We start from the raw sequence: 27,438 nt of genomic DNA on the forward strand, positions 1-27,438 counted from the left end.
TGGATTTTTGGTCAGCTGGAGCTTTTACAGATACATTAGGATCATCAAACAAACATCTGGGGTGCGCAAGGGTGGAATAGTGAATACTGGCGTTTTTCTGTTTCTTTAATTGCGATTTGTAGGAGCACATGCCCTTGGTTGCTACTGAAGTTCTACCAATATAGAATAGTAAATCTCACGTGTTAAGGATCTACAGTATGTGTGGAGCTATGAGTTTCCACAGATTTATTTTGTTGGATTTGAGGGGTGGAGTTTTTAAGGAAAGTTGGTCTGTTGATGATTTAATCTTCAATGGTTTTCAATTAATCCATGTTAAGGTAAACATTTAAAAGTTATTAAACACTCATCACTGTGACTGTACAGCACGGGATGGTGACACTGACACACCTTCTGTAGTAGCTTTGTTTCTATTAAGAAAGTTTAAGGTGGCAAACCAAATGCTGTATACAAATGTAGTAACAGCAGCAATTTAAATACAAGATAAAGTAATGCGCAATTTCTGATTATTCTGATAAAATATATTTTCCTGTGTTCAAACTTTGAAAGATAAATCTAATGAAATTATGAGTATCCAAAAAAGACTGCAGGGGCCATGCCATATAAACAAATAGTTAGTTGGATTTTCTGCTTTACTATTATTATTTTCACAGGCTTGTGAGTGTGGACGTTGGGGAGCTTTATCTACAAACTGTAAAAGTTTTCCGCTGTGTGTTAATTGTGCCCCATGTACACACTTTCACAAAGACAAAAATAAAAAGATCACATTTACCCAGTTGAAGGAGTATTATATAGGTAAGATTTCCTCTCACTCACTAGCATGGTTGCCTTCTGAATATGAAAAGTTAATGATAACCTCTTTAGAAGATATTGATTCTGCTTAGCGTCTGCTAAGAAATAAATAATAATAATATTGATTATATTAACAACACGCTTTTGGAAAAGTAACATACATTACTTTACATAAAGCTAAATCACAAAGCATGTAAAAGTGAAGTGAAATAGCTGAACAGAAAAAAAAGTAAAACAATATATATTGGTAAATATGTATCTGATGCATCTGTGTCATTCAAATTCCCAGCATGTTTATCAAATGTATTCAGTTTCTTTTGTCAATTTTTTTGGGCCGCATTGCCTGTAACATTTGTGTTTCATTTGCAAAAACTCACCACTGGTGACTATCAGCACTCATGGGATCCAAAGTAATGGCTTTCTCAGCAAATATCTTTCCTGCAAAAGACAACAGAACCTTGAATAGTTTTAATCCAACCTTGAGTCATTGCTGCATCATATGACCAACTGCCAGATTCACAATACTTGTCTGTGTGGGGATCAAATAAAGCATTCATTCAGTGAGAAATTGAGCTTTTAGAAAGCTCTTAAGACAGATGGGATGGGGAGAATGACCGAGCACCTTTATTAGGACCTATTTCTACACACCAAGACAAAACCATAAAAAAGTTGAGTGATGAATGTGGTTTCATACTTCAGATAGCAATCATATTTAACGGCATTAAACAAAATATGCTCCAGAAAGTATCATGTTGCACTTGAGGTACTGGAACAGGGCATGGTTATTTTACTTCTACATGCAATTTAAAAATCGCTTTAATATTAAAAAAAAAAAAACAGATGCCATTGCCCAAAGTTGAATGATCATTAAAAATGGACAAAACTGATTTGTACCTGAACTAATCCATTTGTTTTAATAATCTGAAACACACCAGATGTGTTTATCATTATTTGAACATGATTGACTAATTGATTGATTTGTTATGTACTACTAAATGTAATTTCCTTGCATCAGATGTTTATTGACCCTTACCAAAAGTATGAATGCAGGTTTAACATTTTATGTATTGGGCATTTTGAAGACATATTTAAACAAGGTAGGATTGGTTTTCTACAACACTTCATACTTTGGATTTCAACGTTCCTAATACTGAACATCCTCCACCCACGTAGAGGTGTTTCCAAGCTGTAATAGCTACAATTCTAAGCTGTAATAGTGCTGGGATTCAGATAAAATGTTTTTGATAAAATAGAAGTAAATACTGCTACAACATAATTACTAAAAATACCCCTTGTAGCAACAATTTTATTGAAGAAAAAAAAAACATGTTATGAAATCTCTTGATTAATATATATAGTGTTTTTTCTTTTTTTACAAATAGCCAGGGTGTAGCAAATTACTTCATTACTTAAAATAAATGTGGCTAATTTATAACGTTCAACAGGTCAATGTGCCGCAACACTGTATTGTCCGTAAATATATGATGGTCAAAGAACATTACTGCCTACCAGCCTCTGTATAGCTCTTCTTGTCCTCAATGTCTGAAGTCAAGTCAAACATGTCCCCATATGATCGTGCCAATCGCCACAGAAATGGAACCTCTTGACCATACTAAAAAAAAAAGAAAAGAAAAGAAAAAAAAAGGAAATTAGAATTACAGGGGTCATTTCAACAGTGTCAGATCTAAATACAACCACCCTTTTAATCTATAGGAATCCCACTGGGTGATGATTTATTTATTTAGAAACCACGAAATATAAGAAAAATACAGTGGAAAGAGGTCCACATTGGATCTGGCTTACAGGTGTCAGAAAGGCTGCATGTTTTAACAGAAGATCTAGTGATCTGCCACTTTGGAACCAAGTTTCCTTTATTTTTGCTGGCAATACACTGCTGTGCATTAGATGGTGCCGATGCTCACTACAATAAGGCACTTTGGATGCTCCAGCCTACATTACATGTCAGGCAACTGGAACTAGACAAGCAGCTCCTGAACTCAAAGCACCCGTACACAGGCTTATCATAACATAAGATCCACCAAAACGCTTGCAAATATCATAAAAAGGTTCGGGGACATTAAAATAAATACATTAATACATAGGAATAAGCTCATTTGAAAATATTTGCTCTCTAATATTCTTAGTCTAACCCGTTCTTACATGTAATCATGTACTGTATTCTCCATTTTTTTTCTCTTATTTGAATTTGATCTTTTGTTACTGATGTAATGTGATATTTTGTAATGTGGTACTTTGTACTGTGATATTTTGTAACAATTGTAAGTCGCCCTGGATAAGGGCGTCTGCTAATAAATAAATAAATAAATAAATAAATAATTAATACAATATACATCTTATTCATAAAGCATTATGTGGGAGCTACTTTATGCAGCTTCCAGTGCACTACCCTTTGAGAATAAGGCATGGTATCTTACATCTCAAATTGAGGGATAAGGTTTATTGCACCTTAATCTTCTAATTGGACAAGAAACAACGTCTACATTTCAATATTACATATATTACTCAAACAACGTAGACAGCACTAAAAATGAGTGAGCACTTAAATATGTGAGAAAAAGAGAGGTAATAATTAAAATACAGATTGAGGATTTCCAATTGCTTTTAGATTTCTAACATTCATGATGGAGGTCTCATAACTGCAGTACTAGTCATTTGGTGTCTCAAGCTACCAATATGTTTCCATTCTCTTGTTTCACTCTAATACTGTATGTGGTTTGGAGGAATTGGAAAGAAACATGTCATGCATTTAAATTCAAGTTGTAAGAACCTGAAAGTTAAGTAGAATTTACTTTTACTGAAGTAGCCACAAGCTGACATATTGTACATTAAACAAAATAAGATAAAATGAACAGGAAAGACTAATTCTAATTACAAGCAGGAGTGTTATGATTAATTGTGTATGGATGAATTGTGATTTTTTTTTACATGATTTTATTGTAATAGAGGTATGTATCGTTTGTATTGTGATACAAGACCAAAAGCACAACATAACATGTAATTCACCAAATGTTTCTTAGGCAAATAATTTTATAGTTGGTTTGATTTTAAATTGTGTGTATGTGACAATTCGGAGTAAAGTCCTTTGATAGTCTAGTTCTAGATGTCAAAGGCTGGAAAACTTGCAAAACACAGTTATTCCAGTTAGGAGTTGTGTTGTATAAATGTATTATATGTGACAGGCCATTATTTTAAAATTGAAGAGCATGTAAGTAAAAAGCTGATGTACTCATGAATTAGAGGAATGTATGTTCAAATGAACTCCAGACAGTAAACACAGAGACTTCAAAAGGCTCTTAAAAAGCTGATGTACTCATGTGTGACCATGAATTAGAGGAATACGTCTTCAAATGAACTCCATGCAGTAAACACAGAGACTTTGAAAGGCTCTTAAAAGGCACTTCCTGCATAATGACTGTCCAGTAACAAAGTCAAAACTAGGTATTTAAAAAGGGATTTCAGTGCAAAGAGCTAATCTCACACCTGATCTTTCTTCTCTAGCAGCATCATAAATCCTTCCTTCTTCTCCGATTCTGGACCTGTGTGTAAGCTGTCAGCCTTTTGCATGAGGAGCGTAAATTCATCCTTCTCTTCTATCAAGTCTTCTGTTGTTGGGAAGTTCACAGTAGGATCTTTGTTTCCTTCATCAGATTCCTCTTCTGTGTCCGTGTGAGCAGTGACATAGCTGAAAAAAGAAAAACAAGAAAAAAAAAAGACACAGCTGTAATGTCATGCAAATACAGAGGCATATCATAAACAGGGCGGCTGCTACCATGGGAATGAGTGGTTCAGTGTGTGAAGTGGAGACAACAAAGAAGAGCAAGGATGGGAGTTTCCAAGGACAGAACAATATGCAACTGCTAGTAAACAAAAGGGCCATGATTTTTCCATTGTATACATAATTATACAGCACACTGTACTAAGAAATCTAGAAATTCAGACAATATATTATAATGTAATGTACTAGATCAGGCTGTTTTGTATTACACGGTTTTGAAAGTACCAAAAGCGTCAGGTGTGTTGATAAAAAAACCACACACTTTATAAAATGACATATACATACACTATACAGTTAGATACATTGCCCATGGTCTTGCACTGTTAGATCAGTCACCAACGCATATTCCAGGGAGTCTAATTAGCAGTGTGATATGTGTCTCATGTGTGGCATTGTGTTTATATGTCTCTGTAACATGGGAAATAAGCCATGCTTTAAAAAAGTTACATGCTTATGGATCTTTTCAATTTTCACGCATGTAAATAGGTAATGGAAAAAACTATGTACAGTCTACATGTGTGTGGCACTGAAAGAGCTGAGGAATGTCAAGCCATTTGTAAAAAGTGGGTGCCAAAACAGATTTACAGTAACTAGCCACTAAATCTGTAAATACACCACATTTTAGCCGTGTTGTGATTTCTTAGTTAACTTAGTCTACTTATTATTAATTAACTAATTAGTCATTTAGCAGAGGCTTTTATCCAAAGTGACTTACAGAAACAAGGGGGTGAACGATGCATCAACAACTGCTGCTGCAGAGTCACTTACGATAGAACATCGGAGCACAAGCGACTTGCTCAGGGTCACACACAGTGAGTCAGTGGCTGATCCTGGATTTGAACCTGGAACCTCCTGGTATCAAGCTCTTTTCTTTAACCACTGGACAATACAATCAACATTCTGTTCACAGCAATAACAAAAAGCTATAAAAGAAGAAGATATCTTGCACTGAAAAGATGAAAGAACAACTCTTAACAATGCATAACAACTCCTGGCAGTTGCTTTATGTGCGTCATAGGAAGCATTTAAGATACGATTTTCCACTAACAGCAATTCTTAAGACTACATATCAGTAGCCTTTGGGTATACTGTAGTTGACAGCCAACTTTAAACCTGGGCAAAGTACTTCCATCATGGTACCACACCCTGCCACTGATAAAAGGATTAAAGCAAAGCTCCAAATCTGCCTAAATAAAGCAGATTGCTATGAATGTCTTTGGTAAATACATTTCACTCAATTAATGTACTTTTATGTAACTATTGTCCCATGAGACCCTATCGAGATCATAGCTAATGATGTACAATAGTTACTTGCTGTGTACAATTGCAGCTCCAGCTTTTGAGTAGTAAGGCATGACCCAGACAAGTTTTTTGCATCCCGTGTATTTCAATGTTGTCACTATGTGCACGGTTGCACCATGATATTCTTAGCAACTACTTTTGGATGCTCATCCACTTTAAAGATTGTTTTGTGTTGCCTTATTCATTTTTAAGAAATGAGTGGTACTAATAAATATAAAGATATAACCTTTTTCAAGAAACAGTTCCTGGTGCAAGGCCACTACAAAGTCAAAATCCGGGCTTCAGATTTAATAGAGCATCAGTAACCAGTATTGTAACACATGCTAATAACATGCTACCAGCTTGAAGTTTAGCAAGCAACGCTATGTCCAAATGCCTTTATAAAAAAAAAAAAAAAAAAAGGGGGCTGCAGTACTGGTTCACGTAATTTCTGTTGTGTGCCTTAAGAGATGTCAACACCAGACACTTAACTGTGCCTAATGTTGCAATTGATATCCATATTTTGTTTTAGATACAAGGTTCTAAATCTGTCTTCACCCTGATCTCCCAACCATGTTGGCTAAGAGATGCTGAGGGTGTATGCTAAGTGTTTCAGAACTACAGCTCATTCAGCAAAAAAAAACAAAAAAAAAAAAAACAACATATAATTTGTTGTGTAAACAGGCTTTTCCTCAATCCCTCACTGCCTGAATTGTTGTCAGTTTAAATTATGATGGTTATACTTGTTGCTGGATCCTGTACCAGTACTTTGATTTGACATTTATCTACACTTGTTTAAAAAAAAAAAAAAAAAGTAACTTTCTTTCTTTCAATACGCAGACCTTAAAAACTGTGTTGAAATACACTTTATTTTAATTGTTCCTTCACTGGTCCAATGTATTAAAAAAACTCACAGCGTTTTACTTCCATCTCAGTCACAGATTATACTGTTGAGTCGTGTAGACGCCGATGCGAATCACATCCTGTATCAACAAAATGTACGTTTTAAAAGGTATATTGAAAATCCTTGTCACATAATTGCTACAATGTTGTTGTAACTTGAAAAAAACCTTTATCCACCGCAGAGTCGGTTTATTCCCACTTATACATTAACAACTCTAAAGTTATCTCTAAGTACATACAGTATTTTGTATTCTGCACTGTTTTCAGTGGTTGTTGGGACTGCTTCAACAGACTTTTTGGTATATTACTATTTCAATCCTTCTAGCTGGCATGATTTCTGAAGTTCCCTCAATGTACTTGCTCTCCTATTTCTATCCTTAAGCTGTCCCATCTACTGTTGAACAGTGAATGCTAATCCTTTGGTTGTAAACACGCTATTGGGTCAGTTAAATTTCAGTGTTGTTTCTACAGTACTTTGGCTGGGCACAGTCTTCTATGTTCTTAGTAGGCCTCTAAAAATCTACAACAGATTAAATAATTTTGAAACAGACTTTTTTGCATTAAGCAGCAACAAACTGGCTGGGCTTGAAAGAGCAAGTGAGTTTGTCTCTAACAAAATGGACTACAGACATTCGCACACTCACAGGACAGGGCTTACTCCCAGTATCTCCCAGTAACCTTTTCAAAATTAAAGGTCAACCAATATATTTACAAATGGGGCCCATACAAGTCTGTTTTATGGAAGTAAAGGAAGGCAGCAAACATCAGAAGCTGAGTCAGCCCCTTGGGTCTATCCCACAGCTCTAACACAATGCCACGGCATGCTGCATGGCAAAGTGGTTTCTCTATGGCAACGTCAGTATTTAAATGGAACAACAAGTGACTAAATGAGGCATTTGCTTTTTCATTTTGCAGTACACTACAAAAAAGTCAAAGAACAAAAAGGCAAATGCAATTATGCCCCACTTTAGACCAATAACAACTATTTGTTTGACTATAATGTGCAAACATAAATGTATCCAACTCTTTTCCAGGCAAATGTTTTTTAAACAGAGCTTTAGTAAAGCAAAGCATTAATAGTTACCCTGTACTTTGTGGGTTTGACCACACCCATACTTCAGTAATAACTCACTAGAAAGAAAATAATCATGTCACGAAGATAATACATGTGACTTACTGTTCTGTACACATAGACTTAATAGAAAAAAGTAGAAACATGATTTGCACACATGTGCTTCATTGGGTGAATGCCGAGCATTTGGAAAACATGGCTTTTTTTTACATTTTAATGATCTATCGGAGGTTAGTTATGTATTGTCATTTGACACAACTGTTAATAGATAAACTGATACAGACTTATTTGCTGCTTAATGTTAGTTTATAGTTTATGCATTTTCTAAATGTTTATTTCTAGTAAACTAAAGAGAGGCGTTTACATGTTAAAAAGGTTGCAGCCTTATATTTGACTTTCAGCTTCCTATACTGGACTGTAGTGGTGCACATGTAATTGTGTAAGTGACATAGAACTGCTTACATTGTATGCACATTCCTGATTCATTCCCCATATGTTAGCAATAAAAGCAGACTTCTACAGTATGTATAGCATGCACTTTAAACCACTTTTTTTCTGCTGTTGTTGGTATGTGTGACAAGGTGCTCGTGTCACGTGTGTGGGTAACCGCTGATAGGCAAGACAGAGAGACATGGGAGATGGAGTTGAAACGCAGATTTAGTAACACAAAAGAACGAAAGTAAACAAATGGATCATGTGACACTACCAACGATGGTAGCACACAGAGGACACATACAGCAGGCTGTACAAAAGGCAAAATAAAACACAGTACAAAAACTACAAATAAAAGGTGCCACCACAGGGCGAGCACTAGCCTTACTAAACGAGGCGTGCCGCACTAGGAACCTGCTACACTATGTAACCCTCGCTATGCATTACTTGGGATCAATATTCCCTAAACTAACCAACTTATGAGCCGGTATTCATATGATGACTCCTACTGCTTCATATGGCCTTGGCTGGCATTGCCTTCACAAGTACCATGTTGCAGTTTCAGGGTTGTGCGTAGCTGTAGTTCCTGCAGAGCAGACACTCTCCTCCTGAGTACGCAGCACCCCTCTCTGCCGCACGGTACTGCAGTCACCTAGAACGATCCCCACTGGATCTTTTTATGCTGACGGACACACAGTCGAGACCCGCCCACATGCTGACTGAGGACCGGCAAAGCCAATCACTTGCTGTCCCTCCTCTCAACCAAACCTACCAGGCAGCAGTCTCAACTGAGCGCCCGTCTGTAAACAATCATTTAATTCAAACATAACAACTCCAAGAAGACACACAATAAACCCATTTCCACATATAAATTACACCAACACTAATTTCCCCATGTGCCCACCTACAGTATGTTATTAATGTTTAATAGAAATTGTAACACACACACGCATGCATGCACACACACACACACACACACACACACACCTGTCATTTATACCTGTTCCTGTTTAAGCAAATATGTTCCAGGATTGAGTTGATAAAATTATTTAAATAAGTATTTGTTTTAAACAATAATAAAGGGACCACAGTTAGGGTTAGACAGACAAAACTGATTAGCGGTTCCCTTTTTATGATTTCATAAAAAAACATTTATACAGAGCGGATTCAGTACATATTCTACATAAGCGGTACATTTAAAAAAATGACTGAAAGCCAGCCACAACCCTTATAAAAGTTTACCTTAGTAAATACATAGCAAAGTGTAATAAAAGTACAGCGAAAGCAAGGTAAAATCCATGGCAAACCACGATGTACTATGTTAAATGCATAGTATAACCATGGAGAAAGCATAGGATAACTTCAAAATCACTGTACAAATTTACCAGGGTAAACTTTTATAAGGGATTCACATACTACAACTAAAACCCAGATGTGAATGTCGCTGGATTGCCAGTTTTACAGAAACATGCCTATTGTATGCCTTATAGTCCAACTGCGTTTGGGCACAGGCTCAACTCTTTTTTTAAATGGCTGAATGAGGAACCTTTTTATGTATGTCCTAATTAAAACCCCAACATTCTTCAGAGGGCTTAGCTGTGGCTGCCTTAATACAAATCCTTTATATAAAAAAAGTTGCCATCTCAACTAATTCCATCTCCTTAAGAATGCTGTGGGATACAACCTTTTACAATCTTTGCACATAAATAAGAAAACAATGAGACTGATTATTAGCTACCAACACCTGACTTGATTCAAAACTGTCTTGACAGGTTGAATTCAGAGAGGCCAGCATGAGCTCAGTCTTCTTACACAGCAGCTATTCTCTCCCATTTTAAAGTGCCTCCACCTCCTGCAGCGCCTCAGAGGCACTTACTCTTTTTAAGAACATAAGAACATAAGAAAGTTTACAAACGAGAGGAGGCCATTCAGCCCATCTTGCTCGTTTGGTTGTTAGTAGCTTATTGCTTATTGAAGATTGTGGTTACCAAGTCTACTTCCTATAATGCACTTTTGTATACAGTAATAGACGTTAGGTACATTGACCCTAAGCTACAAAATAAATGCTAGTTACATGCCCAAATAATTCTGTATAAATTACTGGTTGTAAAAAAAAATATATAATAATAACATACTGAAATTTAACATTTAAACCTTTCAGGTTCATTTTTAGTTTTTGTAGCAACACTATAATTAGTGGGTTTTCTGCTATGGTGGTTTTGTAGCTTTGTGAATTGATAAATAGATCATTTATACAAACTGAAGGGTATGTGTATGCTAAAAAATGATTTGTATTTCACTTGTTTTGCCATTCTCTGAGTGACAATGTGTTTAAAGACATACCCTTTCTGGCAGCAATAATGTAAATAACTTTTCTTTACGTGCAATACCGTTGAAACCAGACAACAGGGGCGGGGATATATATAGATGCTATCAAAACACTTATTAGAATTAGGAACATATTACTTAGATGCCGGATAACATATTATATTTTTCCCATACCTGTACTTTCTGAAGTTCTGCTGGGTGGTAATGGAAGGAATGGAACTAATGCATGTCCATACAAAGTACTGCCATGCATATTTACTCTAAATTGGAAAAAAAAAATCAATGTGGGTGGTCAGATCTTAAGATTCTGCAATGTAAAAACAATAAAAATAAAAAAAGAACTCAAAACAGCACCTATTCAAGTTCTAGAAGACAGCCACACCTCAAATGATTGTAGCGCCATTCATCTATTTAACAGTTTAAATCTTGAATAATTCAATAGTGCAGTCAAACCCTTTTCCCCTGAGTGCTTCAAATCCCTTTCTGCAGTTTTATGTAACATTAAAATGTACTGTAAAGTTCTAGTTAAGAAAAGGAAGCTTTTGTTTTAATAAAATGCTGGAGCCACAAGCTAGGCCAATGTAGAGAAGACGGCCCCCCTACAAACAGCACAAACGCCGAATCATATATCATTTGTTTGTGCCGTTGAAACAAACGTTTTTGCTATTGTGGTTTCTGAGATATAAACAATGTTTTTTTAGGGGAGTGACGTGACTCAGCCCCTCTACGATAATGGACTTGAACCAAACTTGTCTCATTTGTTTGTGCTGGTCACTGCTGCAAAATAGCACAAACGTTCGTTTCAACGGCACCAACGTAGCACAAACGAATGAGACAAGTTTGGTTCGATTCCATTATTGTAGGGGGGCTGAGTGACGTCACTCCCTGTGACAGAAAGACAATGATTCTTGGTGGTAAATCTCCCTCTCGACCTCTGAGGGCATTAAGTAACGGGAACAGAGTATTCTGGACTACGTTGCCTGACACTTTGTTCCGAGGGTTAAAAGGAAGTCGGTCATGTAGAAAAGAGACGGAGCTTCGGTACACTAACTCATGGACCCGGAGGGGAAATGAAGTGGCAGCTGCAGATCATAAAAAGGAGCTGCAATCGTTTACCAAGGGGTCATGAGTGACAGTATAAATAGGGGTCTAAGCAATGTTATCTGTTCCTTCGTTTTGGTTATTTAATAAGTGACCCGGAAGGACCTGTGTTTGGTGAAATAATCGTGAGTATTTGTTTTGTTCTGTCTAATTGTTTGTTTGTATTCACTAGACAGCTAACACGTTCCGGAGCTGTCGCCAGAGGCCAGCAAAAACCCGGAACCCATCACTAACTGTATTTGCACCACTAGCACTAACGGACTTGTGCATGTGTTTTGTGTTTATGTATAATAAAAATAGGACTATTATTTGCGGGGCAGACCCGGGGATTATAAATTAAGTAATAAACGCTGCTGTATTATTTACCTTCATTATTGTTTACTGTTTGTTTCGCCGTCAGGCATTGGACAAAAACAAATAAAACATTTTCACCTGGACTACAATTGTCTGTCTGTTCTTTAATCACCTACACCTGTACACTATTAACCACTTTGCCTCACTCCCCTACATTGTTAATATCTCAGAAACCATAATAGTGTAAAAGTTCATTTCAACGGCACAAAAGAATGAGACAAGTTTGGTTCAATTCCAGTATTGTAGGGGGGCTGAGTGACGTCACTCCCCTAAACAAATAATCATTAATATCTTAAAAACTATAGTGGCACAAACCAGCACAGATGTAGCACAAACGAATGATATACAGTATTATTCAACGTTTGTGCTGTTTGTAGGGGGCCAACTTCACAGAGCTGATGTAGCGACCTTATTGGTTTATGGCAAAATACCCTTACCCAACAAATTAATAAAGACTGGCACAGGCACTAGAGTACGCAACTTATAACAAATCACCTACAAATGGCCACTGCAGTTCATCCTCTGAATGAAAAATGTAATCACCTTGCATGTTTTTGCAAACTTATTTCTCACCTTTTCTTCAGCATACTGTATTTGAGTCATTCCAGCTCATGTGGACCAAGGCAGGATGCTCTACCCCTTTGTCAATTATATCAACTAATTATAAATAGGCTGACGTCAAAATGGGCATCATTTTGCACGCAAAAACACCACCTTATCCTGAACCCTTTTCTCCCTCATATGTGGTATATGTATCATCAACCACTTATGGAGAAAGACCTCCACAGAATCTGGGGCACTTGAGGTAGAATGACCCATATGTGATTCACAGTAACAAAAGCCCACCAAAGCACTACTCCACATTTGAACTGTTCTCGGATTAGCATGCTGAGTTTGGAAACAAAATATGAAGATTATACCAAATTGCACCTCAGCAATATCCCAGTCTTAAATACTGTGAAATACAGTGGCATTTCATAAATCATCTACTTACCCGGGTGTTTAATGTTTGTTATAAATAACCTCACGTAAATAAATTTGTTTACAGCCCAGTTCTGGGCGTTATAGACAGTGCTTCCATCTTATCTCCCTGCATGTCAGTTCAGAAATTCTTTCAAATATGATAAATGTCATGTTCAAATTGTATTATTGAAATACAACTGAAATTGAAGTCAAAGATGCCTGGGGCTTCAAAGTGCAGCATACTAGAGATTGAGTCGGAACTGTAAAAGGAATTACAAGTTCCTACACAATATTGTAAAACGCAACCCTCGACAGCTTCTGGGAAGCACAGCAAACAGTCACTTAGATTTACAGCCTGTTTGATTCAGATGATAGAACTGATGTGGGCAGTTTTGACAGATTAACAAAAACAATATGAAATTGTTAATGTTATATCTAAAGCACACATAGACCTTAAATTCCCTTGCTTTGGGAAACAATCAAAGAAAAAAAATGTACAGAGTAGACACAGCAATGTTGTCATTTTGGCCGAGGTGAAAAGGTTGTGTTTAGCCCCAAGTGGAACATTCTCTGCCTAGAATTTTGATGTCATCACATCGCCATCGTACTATATATTTTTCTAGATTTTGGAAATACGTGTTCCAAGTTTGGAACGTCTAGGGAAGGTAGGCCAGTAGCAGTTTGGTACAATTAACATTGTTCCATGGGTCAAAATGGGTGAAATTCAAGGAACAATCTTAAAACTCATCTTACAGAGACAGAAATACACTTCATTATCCCTTGTAACAAGGCGACGTTTCATATGTGCGACGTCAATGAATAATACTGAGGCAGACACAGAGCATGGGGTGTTGACACGTCGCACAGGTGCACATATTTAATAACAACACAGGTCCTGACACTAGGGTACCAACAATGATAATCCTACCACCGGATTTAATAAAATAAACAAAAGCAAGGTAAAAAAATACAAAAGTTTGCCACATAAGTGGCAAGTGCTACTCCCACTAAAAGGAACGTCGCACTCCAGGAACCTATTACACTACGCAAACCCTCGCTATACTGTTTGGGATCAAAATCCCCTAAACAGACCTACTTCTGGGAAACCAGAGTCCTGCAATCCTGACAGCGACTCCGGCCTATTCAAACGGCCTCGGCTGGGCAACTCCTTCACGAGCACTGTTTTGCAGTGGAAGGGTTTCGTGTAGTAGTTCTCTCCATGGAGCGGACACTCTCCTCCTCGATGTCAACACAGCAAGCTTTCGCGGCCATGCAGAAGACTTAAGCCGTGCACAGCCTCCCTGAGCACGCCTCCCAGTCAATCCGGACCTCCTGATCAGCTCAGAGGTACTGCATGTTTACTTGTTTATTTAAAATATTTCTTTTGCACCATGGACTACATTTGTTTGCTGATTAAACTGGACAGTAAGACTGTACCTAGTTTTGATTTAATCAATATATAGTAACACTTGTATGTGTTTTTTTTTTTTTCTTCTTCTTTGATTTCCATAAAATATGGCAGAGTAACATGTTTATTCTGTTTTTTTTTCAGATTTTAGTAATGTGATTTAATTAAAAAAAAATTAACTAACTGTGACTTTGTTTTTCTTATTTATTAATATTCATTAACAATGTTTCATTACAAAGTCATTGCCACAGAATTTGACAAGTTCTTTGCAGAAAACTCACTTTACTCTGGAGATTTTAGGACATTTAACTGCAGATTTCCATGGGGACTAGATAATGCATCAACCTGCTCTTTCAAACTAAACACATTCTCAGCCCCAGAACTTTGGAGGACTGGGCAGGGGCAAGATGAATTACCTCTGATGTATTACCCCCACCACAGTGTTTAAAAAAACACGTTATAAGGTAATTTCAACATTACCTCAAGCAGCTGTTGCTAAAAGACTAAAAAAAAACAAAAAATCAGTGCAGAAAAAAGAAGCATGGATTTTATTCCCATTCAATCCTGTAAATATTATTATTTATTTTTTTTAAATGCACATAGTTTTAATTTAATGTCATGTTGTTTAAAATTATTACCAATCTTGGAGTTGGAGGATATGACTGCAATTACCATACAGAATTACAAAAGTGTTCAGATGCATGGATCTGGGGGAAAATATTGCCATCAATAAAAATATATATGTTTAGCTTCTGCAATAAGTTGCCATTATACAACATTACAATTTTTATATATTTGCTTACGTTATAGTGATAACAGATATGCCTTAAAAAAAAAACAAAACAAAAAAAAAAAAAAAAACAGGTATGCCCAACAGGAAAAGCACTAACTAATTTTGCTTTTTAACTGAAACACACCTGTACTGGCAATGTTACATCAGACTTTCTCCTCTTACTTTTGTGACTATGAGTATCCACTTGTTAGAAGTGCAGTAAGTGGCCACAAGTAACTTTATTCACGGAGGACAGCAGCTGGACATGTTCATTTACAGGAGGGAGGGAGTGAAAGCCGGACTAAAACAAAACAATGTGAAATGCCTTGAAAGCTATACCACATGATTACTCCATCTCTATAGGTCAAATGCAAAACTAGCTGATAACTCCTTACAGAGTGCAGATAGGGTCATGGTTACTATGGTGTATAAAGTATCGTGAGATAATGAACTAATGAATTGAAACTGCTCCATAAAACTGATCTGTTGCTGACACTTGCGCTGCAATGCTACAGCTTGCCAAAATTTCTAACTGGTACTGAGCTTGGAAACCGTAAAACTGCCTGACAGTTCTAGTTGTTATTATTATTATTATTATTATTATTATTATTATTATTATTATTATTATTATTATTATTATTATTATTATAATAGTAAGCAGACAGAAATGGCAGTCCGGTATCAGACCCTCCGGAGTTAGCTGCACCGAAACCTAAAAGAAGATATTTCAATCCTGCTTGGGAAAATGAATATTTTGTTTTTGAATGGTGCAGGGGTGGAATTAAAATCTGCAGTGGTCAGAGATCATGCCAAGAAATGGTGTAAAAAGATGATGAAAATATTAAACATGTCTGCAGCAGAAAATATGTTTGTAAGAGAAGCGATAGAAAACAGGAGGGTCACGTGCAGGTTGGCATTTGTAAACTTGGACCAAAAAGACGCACAGAATGAGCTCTGTCTTGCCTACAGTTTGGCAAAAGCTGTTACAATTTACAACCGGTAAAGAAATGGCCACAAAAATTGACTCAAATTTATCTGCCTTCAGACAGCACTGTAGGCATAAACTATTGCCAGAAACAATGAGAAATTTGGCAACATGTGACATTTCAAAATCTAACATGAAATACTGTACTGCTATTATGGCTTCTGGTAGACTTTTGCGATATAATTTAGTAGTTTCTTTGATTAAATGGTGTTAAAAAAAAGATCTAAATTATGCTCATGTATTTTTTTGTTCTTTTTTTATTTTTTTATTATGACTCAATCCTAAAACTTAAATCACCAGCTTATAAAGGTAACATGTTATTTGTTTATTGTCATCTGCAATCATATGCATTTGCTCCAAATATAATCATTGTAGCCCAATGAATGTGAAAACTAGCACACGATTACTCTATAATTTCTGTTATTTGTGTGTGCATATGATTTTGTAAACCGCAAATAGTAATTTATTTTAAAGAACACATTCACACTATAATTAGATAAATAAGATAAATATGTTTTTCTGGTGTAGGCTACATAAAATCATAGACCACAATGTAGTTTACCTAATACATTGAAACTTGTATGCAAGGAACAAAAAATGCAACAATCTAATAAAATAAAAATAAAATCTACTTGCATGTCTAGCTAATAATCTCCTTAATAATGACCTTAAAATTACACAATGTGCATGAAAAAATGTCTACATTAAAGTACTTTTTAAAATAAAACTTGAAACAAATGATTCTATAATAGTGATATATCAGTGCTTGCATTTCTTGTCAAACTGGATGCGTTCTTGCAAATGTCATTCTGCTCTGGACAGAATGTGCTCTATGTGAAAAACACAATTTCTTTGGGGGCCCCTTTTTTTATGCAACAGGAAAACATTTTAAAAAAAAATGCATGGGAGATATATAACGATTTTAATGTCCACTCTGCAAGTAAGAGACTAAACATCCGAAAAAAGGTGAAACATGCACAAAATAAAGACAAGCAAAACAAAAGCAAACTTTCATACCTGTCAATATTTACTTTAACTACAGAACAAATAATGCAAGGGCCAATAGACTTGGTATCAGTACCCTCTGTGCAGCTCAATCAATATAAAGCCTCAGCTTGCGGTCATAGCCTTTCTTTGAAAATGAATTGCTTATCAGACACATTTTGTTTTACCTTGGATGACGTTTTTAATTTGTTGTAGCTTCAGCATTTTTTTAATAATCTTGCTTACAAAACAACTAAATTATAAAGCACTATCATTGTATGAATCAAATGGCAATCGTTTGAAAAGTTGAATAAAAGGCATCATATGAAAAATAATAAAGAGGTATATAAACGGTTCAAACTGCTTATTTTTTTCGTATTTGGTCAAAGAAGCTTGATGGCTACTTCCAGCAGATCGCCGAGAATAAAGGACTGCTTGGTACGGCCTTTAGTTATAGTAGAAAGTTGTGCGAGAGAAAGTTGCGCTGATGTTCAGTGAGCATACGATACGGCTTTCAGACGTGTTTCCATTGTATGGCCTTTCAGTGAGAAGACGACTTACCCTCCGTTTAAAGACAATGTTTTAGACGCACACTTCCTGTTGGGTGCGTGCTACGTCATCACAAAAGTCATGACAGTGGAGAGAGAATTTGGAGTTTATAAACTGCATGGAAACCTGGCCAATGCCATCTGTTTCTGCACAGTTCTGCACATTCTAACATCACATGCACAACACATTTGATAGATTTGGAGAAATAAGCCAAAACAATCATAACTACCCTTTTTTCTTTTTTTAGTGCCTGTTGCAACAAAAGGGGGAGTAGGGTGCAAGTCAGGCCCAGTGTGCTATAAAATGTCTCTTTTTGTAGATATGACTCTAGTGTTACAGTAAGTGCACAATGCACATGGACATATAAAACCAAATACAATATTAAATGTTATCATTAGAGTTGAGGTTGTTTTTGTGTATATATATATATATATATATATATATATATATATATATATATATATATATATATATATATATATATATATATATGGCGACAAGTGCATTGGAGATCAGTCAATCTCTACCCCTGTACCACCTCCACATGGAAATATAAAAGCCATTAGATTTGAATGATGTCAAACCACTCCTACAGTAGGTCCAATAGGCCAGGTGTAAATCCAAGCCCAATGTTGAAAGGCTAATTATAGTATGACAGACAGTTTTGGATCTGGATCAGACAACATTTAATCTATACATAAACACAGGAGTGGGACCTATGGATTATGTCAACCTATTAGTTTACATATCATTCACTCCTCTCAACAATACAAAGGGCATTGCATCTTCAAATACAAGAGTACTTTTGCACTTTGACAACAACAAAACCAATAAACTTCCACCAGCCTTTAAGTTTTAACAGAGAGTGGTTTGCAGCATTTGACACATTGCATGAAAGAAGAAAGCCAAGCGGATTCAGCAGTCAGGCAATGTCACAAGTAATCCAACAATTTAGAAAGCTACATCAAACCAGCAGGAAAATAACACCACTTAATTAAAATTACTTTAAAGGGTAAACATGTTAAAGGAGACAGTGTGGACTGAACCCTGTATTTGTTTGGCAAGTAATAGGTTGTGTAATAGGTTGTGTCTAAGTCCAATCAAACATTGCCTCTGCAAATCAAAAGTGAGATCCACTGTTAATAGGTAATTGCTTAAAGTAGATGGAACATGCGATACAGAGCAATAGTCAAGATTCACAAGGTATATTTAGATGCTGAATTTAATTTCCAATGTGGTTATGATTGTACTCATTTTACACTAAAGCAGAATCAGATAAAATGAGTTACAGTTAGCCAGTGACTGCACTCTCCATGTTTTTTCTACAATACAATCAGTATGTGCACTTTGTTCACAGTGGAATTGATTCATAGCCTCTCTTTAACCATTAACAATCTGCTTAAAAAAAAAAAGTCAAACGGTTCCGACAGCCTAGCACAGGGTGAATAAAATAGTACCTTAAATGGCAATAGTGAGTGGTTAAGAGAGAGCATTAAAGTGGAATACATTCAATTTTAAAACGATAAATCTCCAGATTCTAATTTGGTTTTGCTTATAAGCCAAATAAGCAGAAAATGGATGATAATATACTGTAGCCATAATTAAGTTTAATTCAACCACTACTGAACTTAAGAATTTAACATAGCTTTGGTAACCACAATGCATATTTTGAAACCTAACATCCGGAAATACTGAAAACAACATTAAGTGAAACAGTGAGAATGTGTTGATTGAACGAGAGGACATTAGCAATTCTGAAAATCCTTTTGACTACTTATACTGGCACTTTCAAGTACTGTAGCAGCATGAACATTTAATTTTGAAAAAAAAAATGTTTCCCATAACTTCAAAAGAAAAAAAAAAAATCTATTTCATAATTCTATACCTTGTTTGTATTCTTATTGAAATAAAGCCAATATTGTTGTAAACTATTCTGCCATTCCTTTTTCTGGATACGATTCAAACTGCCAGAATATAATCTTACAAGTAACTGCAAATCACTACTTCCATAATTCTTCCATATTTAGTTTTGGGATTTTAAGAAAATAACTGAGAAAACAAAAAACAAACAAAAAAACCAAAAACATCCTGTATAGAAATACAATACGCAATTTCCACGGTAATAGATTAAGCTGTACTGTCTACCTAAGCCTCTGGGTTTGCAATGCGCTTTTTCAGGAGTAAAAGATAGGTTGCTAATGGTAACTAATAAGTGGTTGATGCAATCCAGGCTGATTCCCCATGCAGTAAGTATTGTATGACAACCGCTAAACACTACGTAATTTTCAGAAAATGTATAAGTTTCATATTTAAGTTTACATACCAATGTTCAAAGCTGATTTATTGTGTTTCGGTGCTGAATCTTGGTCTGCTCTGACCTTTGGGGTGGATGTCAGCTACTGTATCAGACTGTATCATACAGTACCCTCTACAATATTATATCTGGCGTTCAACCTTGTCCAGCAGTTACTTAACAGAAATGTACTGCAACAATTTAAAATATTAACCTTAAAAACTGCAAAGGGATAAACTGGGTATACATACAGTATTGAATTGACTTCCTAGAGCATTACAGTGCTCTGCACTCCTGAATTACACAGTTAATTTAGCAAATTGCTAATTTTGTTCGTTTTGACATGCTGGTTCTTTTCAGTATTTATATGACTAAAGTTATAAACATTGTGGGTGTGCAGGTGTGCCAGTTAGGTATACTGTTATTATACAAGAATAATACGACATATTGTCTAACAGCTTCTTCTGCAATGCTTTCGTCTTGTAAGGAATGTTTACAATGCCTAAAAATAACCAACGTTTTTTTTTTTTTTTGTTTTTTTTTAAAGGAAAAATTCTGTTGCCGGGTACTGTACATAACACTTACTTGAATGAAGCTAACAAACCAACAGCAGGTAAAAAACAATACAGGCTTTACAGTCCAAAAAAAATAAAAAGACCAATAATATTTTAAATAAATAAATATCATATATGAACTAAGACGTGCTTGTTTAATGAGTGGCACATGAAACATGACACGTCTTTTAGGCAACAAAACATGGTGTACATTCAAATGTGTGAGCTGACTCAGAAACCTGTAGACCTGTATTGCATGCTTCACTTAGAATCACAGGACAAGGCCCCATGCTACAGTTACTAGTCATTACTGTGATTCATAAATATGCATTGCACTGTAGCTTTAACCCCCCCACTATCCTGTGGATATACAACTAAAAAGATTTTTCTAATTTTTATTTTTAGATAAGACTTTATGAAAACAAGTCAAGTAGACTAAATGTATTTTCCAAGGTCTTCCTTGTTTTATTCTTTTTTTCTGAAAACAAATTCAAATTCTGATCTCACACACTGCAAAAATCTAGCACTGATCCTTGCAAGTATTTATGCTTAAATAAGTACATTTCAACGTCAAATCTATTAATCTGGTGAAATGCAAAACGGCAAGAAGCAGACGTGCTTCTTAAAATATTCAAGGTCTGGGTTTTCCTCCCCCCAATGTTCTGAGGGTTTTGTTGGTATTTCACCCAACAGTAAATCCATTCAATGCAGTCAAAACTGGCAACAGTATGCTTTGATTTTGTTTAGCTTTTCGTTTTAATGTGTTTCGGCACCTTTCCAGTCTTTCCCTTCCACAGTACACATGAGAAAAAAAAAAAAAGTCAGTCAAGATGCACCCTGAAGGTACTTGAAACCAATCCAGCCTGTACGACTGCAGGAAGAGAACAAGCTTATGCAGCATTAATTGCAGGGTATGCATGAAAAATCCAATTCACCATGAGCATTTTTTAACCTCATTTTTGTATGTATTTGTTTTATAAGGTGAGACCAAAACGAATTAATGCACTGACGCCTTTAGAATCACAATGGAGTGAGCATGTACAACTAATACTGAATGTGGTGATGTCATGATTTCATAATATGGGAATTTTGGTGGCTGGCATTAAAGCATTTAGAGAAGGGATATGTGTTTTCCCCACACTAGCGTCTAGCCAAAAATAAGAAGCATGCACAAAGAAACAAAAAACACCAAATAAAGGAAATGCTCTTTGTCAAAATGTATACCCAGTAATAACTTTACTTGTACTGGTATACAGCAATACAAGACCACATTTGTAACCATTTGACAAAATGTATATTGTTGTTTCCAATGACCTTAGAGGTCACCTTGGTAGTCTGGGAGTGTAGCTATAAGGATAACAAAAATATTTAGCCAAGGCCAAATTTACACAGAAATCAGTCAGTTATGTAGAACAGTAACATTCTCTATCCTTGTACACCAGATAATGATGACGATGCATCACAGCAGTATCAGTGATACTATCTTTGTCCATGGTTGTACCTTGTTTGAAATACAAATTCATTCCTGAGAAGGAAAATAATATTAAAGTGACAACAATGCTTAAGTTTACTTTACTAACTGCTACCACTTTGAACCTGCAAGCAGTGGAATGCAGATTTAGTTGTCTTGAATATGTATAAATAAAGAAGGCATTTCAGCTCCACTATAATATGCACTACCTAAAGGACATCACTGAGGAGGCAGCAAACATAACTTAGAATGTCAGTCCTCATCCCACTACAGGGAAACTATAGTGCAGACATGTTTGGCTTATTTCAAGCCATGATCTTTACATGAAATCATAACTGAAGTACTTTGATGAATATTCATTACTCAAAATAAAAATCTATTAGAACATCAGCCATGTTAGTGACATTAATGATGTTTGAGACACTGAAGGTTAACGCAGAACAGCAACACATTTCCTGTTTTCTAAAAGTAAACCATGCAAGTATTTATTAGCTTAGATTACAGAATGGACTACTCTATGATTAAACAGAACTGCACGTTTCATATATATATATATATATGTATATTATATATATATGTATATTATATATATATATATATATACACACAGTACTGTGCAAAAGTTTTAGGCAGGTGTGAAAAAATGCTGTAAAGTAAGAATGCTTTCAAAAATATAAATGTTAATAATTTATATTTATCAATTAACAAAATGCAAAGTGAGTGAACAGAAGAAAAATCTATATCAAATCAATATTTGGTGTGACCACCCTTTGCCTTCAAAACAGCATCAATTCTTCTAGGTACACTTGCACACAGTTTTTGAAGGAACTCGGCAGGTAGGTTGGCCCAAACATCTTGGAGAACTAACCACAGTTCTTCTGTGGATTTAGGCAGCCTCAGTTGCTTCTCTCTCTTCATGTAAACCCAGACAGACTCGATGATGTTGAGATCAGGGCTCTGTGGGGGCCATACCATCACTTCCAGGACTCCTTGTTCTTCTTTACGCTGAAGATAGTTCTTAATGACTGTCGCTGTATGTTTGGGGTCGTTGTCATGCTGCAGAATAAATTTGGGGCCAATCAGATGCCTCCCTGATGGTATTGCATGATCGATAAGTATCTGCCTGTATTTCTCAGCATTGAGGAGACCATTAATTCTGACCAAATCCCCAACTCCATTTGCAGAAATGCAGCCCAAATCTTGCAAGGAACCTCCACCATGCTTCACTGTTGCCTGCAGACACTCATTCGTGTACTGCTCTCCAGCCCTTCGGCGAACAAACTGCCTTCTGCTACAGCCAAATATTTCAAATTTTGACTCATCAGTCCAGAGCACCTGCTGCCATTTTTCTGCACCCCAGTTCCTGTGTTTTCGTGCATAGTTGAGTCGCTTGGCCTTGTTTCCACGTCGGAGGTATGGCTTTTTGGCCGCAAGTCTTCCATGAAGGCCACTTCTGACCAGACTTCTCCGGACAGTAGATGGGTGTACCAGGGTCCCACTGTTTTCTGCCAATTCTGAGCTGATGGCACTGCTGGACATCTTTCGATTGCAAAGGGAACTAAGCATGATGTGTCTTTCATCTGCTGCAGTAAGTTTCCTTGGCCAACCACTGCGTCTACGGTCCTCAACGTTGCCCGTTTCTTTGTGCTTCTTCAAAAGAGCTTGGACAGTACATCTGGAAACCCCTGTCTGCCTTGAAATTTCTGCCTGCGAGAGACCTTGCTGATGCAGTATAGCTACCTTGTGTCTTGTTGCTGTGCTCAGTCATGATCATTAGCACCTGTTTGGTATAATTGCTTAATCATACACCTGACTATATGCCTACGAAATCCCTGACTTTGTGCAAGTGTACCTAGAAGAATTGATGCTGTTTTGAAGGCAAAAGGTGGTCACACCAAATATGGATTTGATTTAGATTTCTCTTCTGTTCACTCACTTTGCATTTAGTTAATTGATAAATATAATCTATTAACATGTATCTATTAACAATATACACTTTAAAATGCACTATACAATAATACTTATTTATTAATATTAATGTAGCCTTAAGTGGCAAATGCTTTTTTTCACAGAGTTTTACATATAGAACATTGGGATCTAGAAGCAGCACACAATCTGATGAGGTTAAACCTTCGGAATACTTAAACATGGTCATCATACTATCTCCCCATCTAAGAGCAGAACACTGCATGCTGTTACAGAAGGTCGGATGTTACCTGTTGGGCGATTTGTCACTGAATGACCCTTTGGCAAGATCAGTTAGTGTCTAAAATATGGTATACGTAAATGGTACAATTTAGTTTCATGTGCACGTAGACATTTTGGTAAATGTGTACGCCTATTATGTAATAATGTAAATGGCAGTGTTATGGTGGATAATGTATATAAATACATTAGGAATCATAGGTATCTATACGCACATCCATTACTCAAAAGAGATACAGGGTACGAAGTAGTCAAAACAATAATAAATAAATTAAATACCTGCACACTAAATAAGCTCCAAAATAAATAATTTAAATTGTATTTAACAAAACACCATGCCAACAGGACAAATCAATGTTTCGCTCTACGAGAGATCTTCATCAGGATCCTTAATTAATTATTTATTTTGGAGCTTATTTAGTGTACGGGCATTTAATTTCTTTATATAGGTATATTGTAAATGACAACAAGTGCCACGGAAATACTCACCCGCCTTCACTTTCAGCCTCCTCCGAGCTCAAGCAGTCCTCTCTGGGTATCTCAGTTCTTTTCCTGCGTGTTGCTCTGTGCAGGGGACTCATCCTGCGTGACTCAAGCTTGCCCCGAAGCTCTTCCCTCACCTGCTCCTGCAGCTTGGGGATGCCTTCCTTCAGGCTCTTCACCTCGTCTTTCAGCTCGGACACACATAGGATCAGGGTGTTCAGCTTCTCCAGCATCTCTGTCTGCTTCCCCTGGAAAAGAAGCACTGCCCCCCCACTCCTGTCATCCGCATTGAACTGCAAGTGTCTCTCGTTATTACTGAGATAATAATCAGTTAAAGTCGTGTACACTCTGGATTTCCGGCTCTTGTACCACACAAGGGCCAAACTGATCCCAGCCGCTCCAATCAGTACACTCAACACCAATGCTCTGCTGTCTGGTTGCGACATTCTGCTGGTCTGAAAGAATATAAAGAAGCTATCAATAATAAATAGCGGCCTAGTTTCCTCAGTCTTAATTCTAGCAACTCTTCAAATTAAACAAACATTTGTAGAACGTGTAGCATTACATTACCTGCTTGCATCAGAGCCAGATGCTTTTTAAAAATGAGACTTCCTTGCAAAATAAATACAGACAAAATGTGGATCTAGGATATCTCCCTTGGCTACCATTCTGACACACTACTTTGCTAATCTATAATACCCTGACTGTCCGTAGTCACTTGTACTTATGCCAGAGCTACATAAGCTCAGAAAGGAAGTTTATGTAGTGTACTGATAGATGTAATACAGTCATGGAACATTAACAGTACTGTATTCATGTCCAATTACAAATCTTAAAGAATGTATATCATCTTTTTGTTTAGTGTCTTACCACTTACTATATAAAATGTAAAGACGGTCATTTAAATGATAAGAGAGCATGCAAAGTGTAAACATATCCATTCATTAACATCCAAACACCCATTTTGAGACACTGACTTAAAACGGGTAGGGACGAGATGTTGGGAGTGCATTAGTTGTGTGCAGGAAGGGGCAACACATTGGTGTGGGTGGTGGGTGGTATATTTGGGGGTCATTTTTTCACTTAAATTACTAATTTTTCAGTTATATTGTGACGTTGCAGATCACTAAAACAATACTATTACATTGAAAACAACACATACAACGATATGCACCTGTACTTTTACGATGTAAAATAGACAAATTACCGGGCAGTGGTACAGAATATGTACTTTAAGACATATGCAATTGGAAAACAGTACTTGGATAACGTTTCAGTTTAAATCTCAGATCACGCGGACTTTAAACCAGATTAACGTGTCTAATAATACAGACAAGACGAAGAAGATTACTAAATTGGTGTCAGACGACTAGTGCACTCAACCACTGTAAGAAAAAAACATATACAGTAAATATATGCACCTGCTGCTATACATTGAGGCACGCTAGCACAAAACATTATCTCACAATAACTATTCATATACAAATACAAATACAAATGTTATTCAAAAAAAGTCCAAAGTTCTTACTTTATCTCTGTAGCGCCTGTCCTTAACAGAACACCACTCTTATTTTGACAGCCGTGCACAGCACTAAACCTTCCTCCAGACTAGACCCCACCAGAGCTTTAGAAATAAAGTTCCGCCTCCTCACGCAAGTGCAACAGTAGTAGTAAAAGGCGTCCTTGATGTCACCTACGTCATCGCCTTGGTCTGCCTTCTGAGGGGAGGAGCGGCGAAGTGCCTCATTCATAAACTCAGTTCAGAAGCTTGAAACTTTGCATCAGTGCCCAGCTTCGAGTCTTGCAGAAAATAAATGTTGCAGGTAGGAGTAATACTTTCAGTGTAAAGTGGGCCCTGTCAAAACTGTTTGCTCCAGGACAATATACACCAGTTTTGTTTTTGTAAGTAAACTAGAGGTTTTAATCAAATCATGTCTTCAACTATTCTTAAATAAGCTTTAAAGCGGGCAAAATATAGGGACCAACGTATTAGAACAATAGAAGACTAGCCATACTTGACTTCTTTTGTACAGATACTGTACAAGGCACTAGCACACAGGATCAACATGAATCAGGCTTTAAGCTCTCAATGACAATGTGGTAAATTTGCTTTTGCTAGCTGCTGTAATAAATTGTATATCACTGTGATAAGTAAGGTACCTTCCTAAAAAGAGGAAATTAAACACATTTCTATATACATGTACTGTATAACCATAAGTTCTTTCACCTCATCACCTAGAATTTGCTTTTTATTATTTTTTAAAATAACAAACTAAATAACTAAAGGGATAAATACAATCTCCAAATAATTACACAGGTCTCTCTTGGCTTGCATGACAGTAATGTCGGCAGTAAGATACACTGTGACATGAACGCTGTTTACATAAATTAATTATAACCCAGTGGTGTACTGTTTATCTTTTTGATTCTTCCTCTGAGAACAGAATTGAACTATTCAGCCCTGTGGCATCTCTTGCAGTAAAACAGCATTAAATGGTAAAGAAAGATGGAGTAGATACATGCTAAACCCAGAATATCTTTCATTGAAAAGTAGTCATCCAGGCAGCCCATTGTGTCCTCGCACCCTATTTTTTTCTTATCCTTGTAAATGCTGGGGGATAGGGCACTTGTTGACTACTTTACCATGATATACCATAGTAAAAGCAAAGTAAATTAAAGCAAAGCCAACCGTGGTAAATCACAGATAGAAATGTA

The 27,438-nt window shown here is 36.5% G+C and overlaps 1 protein-coding gene across 5 annotated transcripts in view; it reads right to left on the bottom strand.

Moving 5' to 3' along the window:
* Positions 1–26,450, bottom strand: part of LOC117403346 (regulator of microtubule dynamics protein 2) — a 70,077-nt gene extending 43,627 nt beyond the window's left edge. The window contains exons 1-5 of one of the 5 annotated variants that reach the window (XM_059023808.1): positions 26,252–26,440; positions 24,730–25,178; positions 4,291–4,492; positions 2,299–2,401; positions 1,167–1,227 (exon numbers count right to left, since the gene is read on the bottom strand). In XM_059023808.1, coding sequence (XP_058879791.1) covers positions 1,167–1,227; positions 2,299–2,401; positions 4,291–4,492; positions 24,730–25,169 — 806 coding nt within the window. In that variant the 5' untranslated portion in view covers positions 25,170–25,178; positions 26,252–26,440. Of the gene's footprint in view, positions 1–1,166; positions 1,228–2,298; positions 2,402–4,290; positions 4,493–24,729; positions 25,179–26,251 lie in introns of all 5 variants that reach the window. The other 4 variants (XM_059023807.1, XM_059023809.1, XM_034005425.3 and 1 more) reach the window with 4 other exon arrangements.
* Between the last annotated feature and the right edge of the window lie 988 nt (positions 26,451–27,438).

This window comes from Acipenser ruthenus, chromosome 5 (assembly GCF_902713425.1).
Source record: "Acipenser ruthenus chromosome 5, fAciRut3.2 maternal haplotype, whole genome shotgun sequence".
Classification (NCBI taxonomy): Eukaryota; Metazoa; Chordata; class Actinopteri; order Acipenseriformes; family Acipenseridae; genus Acipenser; species Acipenser ruthenus.